Source organism: Cnephaeus nilssonii, assembly GCF_951640355.1.
Source record: "Cnephaeus nilssonii genome assembly, chromosome: 6".
Classification (NCBI taxonomy): domain Eukaryota; kingdom Metazoa; phylum Chordata; class Mammalia; order Chiroptera; family Vespertilionidae; genus Cnephaeus; species Cnephaeus nilssonii.
In genome coordinates this window covers 90,965,795-90,976,087 of record NC_137077.1, presented here as the reverse complement: position 1 = coordinate 90,976,087, position 10,293 = coordinate 90,965,795, and the positions used below count along the sequence as shown (strand labels likewise).

General features: G+C 43.7%; 1 protein-coding gene across 1 annotated transcript in view; it reads left to right on the top strand.

Annotated features, from left to right (window-relative positions):
* The first annotated feature begins 4,755 nt into the window (after positions 1–4,755).
* Positions 4,756–10,293, top strand: part of NINJ2 (ninjurin 2) — an 82,896-nt gene continuing 77,358 nt past the window's right edge. The window contains exon 1 of the mRNA XM_079775404.1: positions 4,756–4,867. Coding sequence (XP_079631530.1) covers positions 4,835–4,867 — 33 coding nt within the window. The 5' untranslated portion in view covers positions 4,756–4,834. The remainder of the gene's footprint in view (positions 4,868–10,293) is intronic.

Genomic DNA, 10,293 nt, shown 5'->3' with positions numbered 1-10,293 from the left:
TCTTAGAAATCATCTTTTTTGACAGCTTCACTTTTCACAAAGGAGAATATCCAGAGAAGTTCAGTGACTTGCCTAAGAACACAGTGATCCAGCACACACAGGCACCAGCCCATCTGGTTTCCACTGTAGAGCTTTTCTCACTGTTCAGCATTAAGAGATCTTCTCACTGCTGGCTTCTTCAGTGCCCTACAACAATTTGCACCTCCTACATAGCAAGTCACCCCTAGGGTCCCCTTGTAGGTCCCCATTCCGTGACCACTGCCTGAGTGGCTCTGGGTGTTTACTTATCTATAAGTTCAGGCATGTTCTAAAAAAACTCTTCCCAAGAGGCAGTTTCCCTAAAACTGTCCCTTGGACTTCACACTGTAAAAGTCACCCTAGCAGAAAAGAGGAATCGGAACCTTTCCCATCTAGAGTGAACAGCCTTCGTGTAGCTATAGTTTCAGTATTACAGCCAAATGTCAGAAGCACTCTTCACTCTAGATTAACTTGCCAGGTATGTGTCTCACAAGGGCATGCATTTTGTGATTTTATATCCCCATAGTGTTTAACATATTATCCTTGCAGTAGGGGGCTCAGTTGTTACCTCTCAAGTGGGAATTAGATTTGAAAGACATGATCTAGAAGACTGGACATGGTTGTGATATTTAGAACTCCAGATTCTCTTTTTGCTCATATTCTAGAACAAAAGTCAGCAGACTATGACCCGTGGGGTCAAATCTGCTCTGCTGTTTTTGTTAATCAAGTTTTATTGAACACAGCCATACTCATTTGTTTAACAGGTGTACCGGTTAATAATTCGGACTTTTTTCAATAGATGGATTTACACATATTTTGATATATATGCGATTTGATATGTATGCTATTTTGTTGTTTTGACAACAAGCTTCAAAACTTCATTTGTCAAATTTTCTGAAGGTGTTAACATCATAGATATTTTTACGCTTAAAAATGTCGAATTTCGTACCAAAAAAAAACAGTATTTGCGGGAAGCTTTAATTCATTACTTTATTTTGAAGAAAAGTGCTGCTGAAAGTTATCGTATACTTTGGGAAGCTTATGGTGAACATGCTCCATCTCAAGATACTTGTGAACACTGGTTTAAACGCTTTAAAAGTGATGATTTCAATGTGAAAGACAAAGAATGTCCAGGTCAACCAAAAAAGTTTGAAGACCAACAATTATAAGCATTATTGGATGAAGATGCGTGTCAAACTAAAAAACAACTTGCAGAAAGATTAAACGTTGTTCAGCAAACAATTTCTGATCGTTTACAAGCAATGGGAAAGATTTTAAAGGAAAGAAAATGGGTGCCACATCAACTGAACAAAAGACAAATGGAAAACCAAAAAGTCATCAGTAAAATGTTGCTTCAACGGCATGAAAGAAAGTCTTTTTTGCATCGAATTGTGACTGGCGATGAAAAGTGGATTTATTTTGAGAATCCCAAATGCACAAAATCATGGGTTGATCCAGGTCAACCATCAACATCGACTGCAAGGCCAAATTGCTTCGGAAAGAAGACAATGCTCTGCGTTTGGTGGGATCAGGAATGTGTGGTGTATTATGAGCTTCTAAAACCAGGTGAAACCGTTAATACTGATCACTACTGACAACAAATAATCCATTTGAACCACGCTTTGATCGTAAAACGACCAGAATGGGCTAGAAGACACGGCAAAGTAATTTTCCTTCATGATGATGCACCATCACACACTTCAAAACCAGTTAAAGACACGTTAAAAGATCTTGCCTGGGAAGTATTAACCCTCCCGCTGTATTCACCAGACCTTGCTCCTTCAGATTACCACTTGTTCTGATTGATGGCACACGCACTTTCTGAGCAGCACTTCAAAACATACAAAGAAGTGGAAAATTGGGTCTCTGAATGGTTTGCCTCAAAACAAGAAAAGTTCTATTGGGACAGTATCCAACTAGCCCATGATTTTTAAATTCCAGCAATAGCCACTCAACAGCTGCTTTATGCTACAATAGCGGAGTTGAGTACAGTAGTTGCAACAGAAACCATATGACCCACAAAGGTAAAAAAAAAAAAAAATTCTCTCTGATCCTTTGCAGAAAAAATTTGCTGACGCCCGATCCAGAGTCACAGTAGATAAAATACTTTCCAAATCCTGTTTGTTACTTACTTCCAAATGATGCATATAAGGTGGGGAAAGGTCGAAATCCAGAAAGATCTTGCCAAACTAAACTATTATTATAGTGAATTACAGCTTTTTCCTTTTAAAACCAATGTACTTATCAATAGGATACATATATCCTTCCAGTAAGATAATATTTTTGACAGACAGGTTTGTTGAGAATGAGGATTTTCTAAATCTCTTTATTTCTTCTTTGAATCATTATCATAGAGTTCCTCACAAGGCACATTCTAATCCAACAGGAAGAGAAAGAAAACAAAGTGCACCTTTTCTGACCCTAGATTGTGGGGATTATAGGAAGACAGAAAGCAAAGGAAGAGAAAGCAGGTATCCAAACATGTGTCTCAAACCCCTCCTCTCTGAGTCAGAATGGTGGAGAAGAGCATGGACTCTGAATCGGAATGCCTGGGCAATGTTAAGTTGTTTTTCTGTTTCCTGATCTGCACAGGAGGGATAATAGTATTGCCTACATTCCAGAACTGTTATGAGAACTAAGTAAGTGAGTTGTACTAAAGTGCTTAGAATGGTGTTTATTGTGTAGTGGCATTGTTATGGGGGATGGGAGTGGTGGGCATTACTGGTGGATTTTGAAGGAATGCTGAGAGTAGGCTCAACATCTCTCTCCCACTTTGGAGTCTGGAAGATCAACTCAACCTGGAGCAGCCACCTCAAAGCAAACTCTTTACCAGAAGTGGAGCTGAGCTTGCCTTTCTCCAGGACTGTCAGCAGTTCTCAGCCCCCATGTACCTGAAGGGAAACAGGAGCGTTAGCTGAAGGTCTGGTAGGAGATTTTCAGAGGGAATTATCTTAGGGGAGCGACCACGGAGCTGGTACCACTGGGATGGAGCACATACAAATCACAGCAGATCTCAGGATGGTTCACATCACCATGGGAGCCAAGATAGGGCAGAGTCAACCAGGGAGCCTGCCTGGAGCAGACAGAGAATGTACCATGAGTTATCCTGGCCCCAGACATCAGACACCAAGGCCAGCAGGAGGCCCAGGAGCAGGCTGAGTCTCTCCTTAGCACTCATCAATTCAGGGGGCAGCCCAGCAGCTCCGTAGCAGAAACTCGCAGAGATAGACAGGCCCCAGGGACATCCGAGAGCTAACACCTCTCCATCGCCAAGCATACATAAACCACACCCTTCTTCTAAATGCCATCTTTGGGGAGATGGGTGTGGAAATCCGAAAGACTGACCATTCTATCGCAATTGAACTGTTTATAACTTACATTAGTCTGCACTGAAATATAGCCCATCCTCCTCTCACCACTTGTCTGGCAGTGTGGGGACTTATGAAGACACTAGAGGCCTGGTGCATGACATTCATGCATTGGGGGGGGGGAGGTCCCTCAGCCTGGCCTGCACCCTTTCGCAGTCCAGAAGCCCTCGGGGAATGTCCTGGCTCATGTGAGGAGCAGACCTAAGCTAGCCATTGAACATCCTTAGTGCTGCCTTCTGGCTGAGCTGCGCTCCTCCAATGGGAGCGCACTGACCTGCGTTGAGCGTCTGCCCCCTGGTGGTCAGTGCGCATCATAGTGACCAGTCGTTCCGCTGTTCGGTCGATTTGCATGTTACCCTTTTATTATATAGGATTATATCATCTAATAGAAATTACCCCCTTTTTTACATTTGGATGTGGTGAGAGTAAATTTGTGACTTTGCTTTTCTCCCCCCCACCCGACCCCCAACCTTTAAGCTCCGAATTGGATTACTCCCCTTTGACACCACCCCCTCATGCACCCAGGGGCATACCCACCCCCACACAGACACAAGCTGCTGTGTAAAACCAGCTTCAGGAACAAGCCACAGGAGTTTGAGTCTCTGAGATAAACACCAGAAAGAAAAACTTCCCCCCAAAAGGATTCACTCCTGGTAGATTTACTTTAAAAGCAGGGGAAATGCAATTATTTGCATGAACAGAATTTGAAGGCATAACTTTTCCTGCTCTCCTTTTGGCTAATCAAGGGAGAAAATGAGAGAGCATCAGCCAACCTGTCAATAACAGTGTGTTGTTTATTTACTTTGAGGAATAAGCCTTACGCTTGGGGGCCCATTGGGTAAACTACAATTTTAAAAAAATATTTTAAAGATAGAGGGAACATAGGAAATAACAGCGGAAGTCCCTAAGCCTGAGTCTTGGGTAAATGCTGGAGGCCATCCCTACTCAGGAACCCTACTCAGCTCCACCATTGTGAAGTCAGACAGTATCCGCAGGCTGTTTTTCAAGTTCCTGGCTAAAAGCAAGCTGGGTGACCTCAGATGGCTCCCCTGGGACTGGAGGGGTATTGGAGCCACTGGGGAAAATGATGCTGCCACCCCTATTCAAAAGGCCACCTATCAATGTGTCGCACGCCACCATTATAGTACGGGTTCTCTCTCTCTCTCTCTCTCTCTCTCTCTCTCTCTCTCTCTCTCTCTCTCTCTCTCTCTCTCTCTCCCCCTTCTCCCCCCTCTCCCTCTCACGTGTATGCATGTGTACACCTCTCCCGGGGGCTGAGGCTCAGACAGGCATCCCACAGCAGATGGATGAATAGCACGCCTGTCCTGCCAGCTGTGTGCTTTCTCCCCCTCAGAGGAAGCAGCAGAGACTCAGACAGCAAAGCCTGGAGTCGCCCACGCAGTCGGTTCGGGCACTCGGTACGTGCGAAGGCAATTGAGGGAAGCAAGATGGAATCAGAAAGAGAAATCGTCGACCTTCAAGTAAGTTCTCTCTGAGAGAGAGGAGACTGGAGCTGGGAGCCGGGGTGAAGTTGGGGGAAGAAAGGATTAATATATTGGTCACTTGATATTCTACTCCCCCTCCCACCCCCCTCCCCCATTCTCTTTCTTACCCCTTTTCCAAATGTCCTATATCCTTATTTCCTCTTTCTCTCCATTTCCCTGCCGGGTTCTTCACTTGTTTTCAAATATGTGAGAAACAGATTGTTAAAACCCCGCTTGGCCTCTGCTTCCTTTTCTCAGTCAAAGAGCTAATTAGATTCGTGTTACCAGAAAGTGATTTCACATTCTGCGCATCGCTTTTCCCAAAGCCCCAGGACAGCAGAGAGTTATTTGAGAGCTGCCGGACAGTTCTCTGGAGACAAGGAAAGATATGAGTTTTGGGGTTAGGAAGAAAGGCAGCGGGCCAACTTTGCATTTTATAGGTTGGAAAAAACCGGGCCATTCCTTGGCTCTCTCCACAAAGCTCTGCTGTGTAGGACAGAGTCTCCATCCCACAGTGCAAGAACATCAGCATAGTCCACTAGGACGAGGCAGAGATATGCATCCCTCCCTACCTGGGACAGGCTTGCAGGGTGTCAGAGGTTCTGTCCACCTCTGCGGGGGAGGGAATGGGGTGCAGCAGAGTCAGTCGCTAGGAGTAGGCACTCTGGACGCCGTTTATTGACGAGATTTGTGTCAACCCTTCTGTAGGGACCACAGTGGTTGTGTGATAAATTCTCATAGTGTCTGACAATTAGAGTAGGGAAGGACTATTGAGATCAAGAATTTTTGGTCACAGAATATGTTCTTCAAGCAAAATCTTAAGCAGCACCCCAGTATAAGCTTCAGGTTCAGGAAGAGCTGCTGTGTGTTGGACAGAGTGTGGGAGCCTGGTAGAGCCTCTGCCCCTGACCCCCACCTCCCTCCCCAACCAGGGAAGTTTTAGCATTACTTGGAATACTGTGTCAAAACCGTTGATCTAGTAAACCACATACCAGTGCCATTTTCCTTGATTGTTATCCAGCCCCAAACGTGGACCCATCTGAGGGCTTGCTGGGCCCTCTGCCTGGAATTGTCTTTACTTTGGTTGCCTCCTAGTATATTCAAGTCTTGGTTCAAATGTTACTGCCTCAAGGAGACCCTCCCCCCACCCTCTCCATAGGAACCCTCCTTCCAATTTGACTTTATTATTTGTTTTATTTCTCCCTCAGTACTGCTCATTTCTTGAAGTTACATTGTTTATTGATTGATTATTTATTATAATCTCACTAGAACATAAACTCCGTTAGAGCAGGATCTATTTTATTCATTGCTAATATCACTAGTGCCCAAAGCTAGTGCTTGGTGCACAGTGACTGCTCAGGAAATATTTGTTAAATGAATGAGGTAAGGAAGCCATGAGTTAGATCACCAATAGGCATAAGGTCACTCAACCAGAACATGACAGAGTCAGGACTCCAACCCAGGTCTTCTGGTATTTCATCTAGTTCTTGCTTCCATTGGATTCATAGCAGCTAAGGAAACGGTATTGCTCATTTTCAGTGTCTGAAGAACAAGTTTTCTCTGTGCTGATGGACTAAACAATCCTGAGTTGCAGGGTCAAGGCTCTGCATTTGAAAGGTTCAGAAAGAAAGAGGAAGGCAGGGCTAAGGACAAGGAAATTACTGGCCAGACCTTGATAAATGTCTCTGTCTCTGGCAGATTACTAAAGTTGTTGGGGTATCTTTCTCTTATTCATTAGAGTTATTCTCTCCCAATATACTCTTTTATTCTGGTATCTCATTCATACTTGCTTTTGATCATTTATAAATTTGGTTAGTCAGAAGGTTATCCATTAGTTTCTTCAACTTCCCCTCCAGTTCTGGATCAAATTAGGTCTTGAATCCTCTTTGAAAACTGAGTCACCTTCATCCTCTGAGAAGGAGGAGAGCTTTGGTTATGGACAGGCCAAGGTGTCTTTCCTCTAGGAGCATGATTCTATCTTCTCTTCATGAGGCAGCTGCTGCATGAAATCCAGGGGAAAGACACAGAAAAGGCCCTAGAACATTATGTACTAAAGTTCTTCCTCTGTGTGTTATTCTTTTTTAAAAATATGTATTTTTATTGATTCCAGAGAGGAAGGGAAAGGGAGAGAGAGCTAGAAACATCAATGATGAAAGAGAATCACTGATTGGCTGCCTCTTGCACGCCCCCACAGTGAGGAGGAAGCCCGCAATCTGGGAATGTGCACTGACTGGGAATCGAACTGTGACCTCCTGGTTCACAAGTCAAAGCTCAACCACTGAGCAACACTGGCTTGGCTGTGTGTGTGTGTGTGTGTGTGTGTGTGTGTGTGTGTGTGTGTGTGTTTTAATGGTTTCCCAGGGGTGGTAAGAATCTATTGACTGTAGCTAAGTCAATTTCATCAATTCATTCAACTAATAGTTACTGATTAATGACTATTTCATTCTTTGCTTGCTAGGTATGGGAAAGTTATCTTAGTTAATGAAGTCATTATAGTGGGTTGGTTTTTTGCATAAGCTCAATAATGTTGCTCTGTTTTATAGCTACAAGACAAATCTTAAACTTGTAAATGTGTTATCTATTGCAAGAAGAACAGGTAGAAAACATGCTAATGATTTGCTGTTTTCCATCCTGAATACCTTAAAGCCTAAATCCAAACAATAATGGCACAGTATTTAAACCAGGGTGACTTTTTTTTTTTTAATCATATAATTACTGTTCGCCCCTTTATAATCTTTATCTTGGAGAGGTCATTTATGTTTAAGTACAATGATTAACTCCTGTAAATGATTAACTCCTATTGATCACTATCCCATCGCCAAAACAAAACAAATCAAGGAAAGGACAAAAGTTTACTATACTTCAACACTTACTAAGTAGCAAATAAACCATGATGCCTGACCTTAGAAGGCCCATCAAGTGGAAGAAATATACACAATTATACAAAGAAACTGTTTAGTTAAAATACTTTTTCCAAAAAACATGATTCAATATCACCAATGGGCAATATAAGCATTACCAATGACTGACCATTTTTCATTGTAATGGTAATCTTTATAGTTTTCATGTGTATTACAAAACCATAGCTAATCCATCAAACCTGTGATTTCAATAATGTTATTGTTTAGGATAAGGCTAAAGGAAGTGGCACAGTATGTTTTAACTCCTTATGCAGACATTGTAAATGATGTGGGCACACTCTGAATATTTTAATACTAGAGGCCCAGTGCATGAAAATTCATGCACTGAAGCGGGGAGGGGGGGCATGGGGGGGGGGTCCCTCAGCCCGGCCTGCCCCTTCTCACAGTCCGGGAGCCCTCAGGGGTGGGAGGTGACCCGGCGATCAGGGGAAGGTGACGCCCCCATCACACCTCTGCTGCTGCCACTGCTGGCAGTGCAAGCCTTGGCCGGCCCTGGTTACCTGAGCCTTGGGTGGCCATGGGTGTCTGGGCAGCGCCATTCGAGTCTTGCCTGTGCCTCGGGCCGGCCCTGGGCTGCTGGGGGGCTGAGGGGACTGGGTGCCGCCATCTTGTGGCTGTGGGCGCCACCATTTTGAGGGCATGGCAGTCAATTAGCATATTCCCTCCTTATTGGCACCACCATCTTTGAGAGTGGGGCAGTCAATTAGCATGTTCTCTCCTTATTGGCTGTGGGTGCCGCCATCTTTGCGATGGCATGAGGGTCAATTAGCATATTCCCTCTTTATTAGATAGGATTATCTGTCTTCACTGTTCAGACTATAGATGGCTTAGATGATATAAATTACAGGTATGTCTGTACATACTGCTGCTTTATTCCCACTACATTGAAATCACAAACAGGGTACAATTAAAGTCTGGGAAACTCTCATCTAAAACACATTAATTTAATTTAAAAAAATAAATAAATAAAACACATTAATTTAAGCCACTATAATTAGTGTTGCAGGTGTTTCTCTAGGTCAAAACCTATGAGACTGGGATGGTTAGTAGTGGTACAATTGGATGTAAAAAAAGATTGACACACAGTACTCAAAGCAAGTTTCCACTACCAGGTGAATGCCTGAAACTGCCCTGCTCCTGTAGCTGTGGCCCCAAGCTTCTGCCCTTCCCCTGCCCTTCCAGGGAGCTAAGGCCTCTTCTCTCCCAGACTCTAGCCTTGACTAGTTTTCCATCTTTTCGCAGCTCCTGGAGTCTGAATGTATGAAGGGTTGAGGAAAATCCCTTGCTTCCCCTTCAACCAGTGTTGCAACCCCACCGCTCACTATGGAGTTCAAGCCACTTGCCTTGCTCCTTCCCAAAAGGGAGCTTCTCCTTACTAGTTGCCAAAGTAGATTCAGTCCTCTGGCCCTTTGTTCTAGCTGAACTGAATATTGAGGGAGATGTGAAGATGGTCAGAGATGGTTCCCTAGTGGAGGAACTAAGACTTGTACATACTGCATGTAAATTCAATGTAGAAAGGGTTAATGAAGTACAGCAAGAAAGAAATGGAATGCAACTAGAGTGGAGGTAAAACTTACTTAGGAGTAAAAGGAGAGCTATAGGTAAAATATTCTGGAAGTATTTTCAAATGGAGGTTCCAGAAAATAAGTTGGTAGTATGTAACAAGAGACTTAAAAATGACCTAGTAATCCCACTTCTAGAAACAGCCTAAGAAAATAATCAGAGATGTATTCAGTTATGCAAGGATGTTTTTGGAATATGATTTATAGCCAAAAATTGAGTGTCCAACATAAAGGAATGGTTAAATAAATTTTGGTACATCTGTAAACAGATATCATGAAATAATTTTTTCAATGTATGGGAAGAATATTTAAAGGAATACCAAAATACTAATTATGTGTTGAATCTAAAAAGGAGGATACATAGCCCAGCCAGCGTGGCTCAGTGATTGAGCTTCAACTTATGAACCAGGAGGTTATCGTTCGATTCCCAGTCAGGGCACATGCCCAGGTTGCAGGCTTGATCCCCAGTGTGGGGCCTGCAGGAGGCAGCAGGTCAATGATTCTCTCTCATCATTGATGTTTCTATCTCTCTCTCCCTCTCCCTTCCTCTCTGAAATCAATAAAAAAAATATTTTTTAAAAAATAGGATACATCCTATCTAATAAAAGACTAATATGCAAATTGACCTTACCTCTGCCACACCCACAAGCCACACCCACCAGCCAATCAGGAGCAAATATGCAAATAAACCCAACCAAGATGGCTGCAACCACAGAGAGCAGGAGGGAGGCTTGGGTTTTCCTGGCAACGGAGGAAGCCAAGCTTCCTGCCTGCCCTTGCCGGCCTAGGCCTCCACTCAATGCTACAAAGCTTCAATGATAGAAGATAAATAAATCCAAACAGAAATGGCAGCAGCCACAGAGCTGGAGAGAGCAGGAGGCTAGGGTTGCCCCCGGCAATGGAGGAAGCCAAGCTTCTGCAGCCCTGGCCGGCCTAGGCC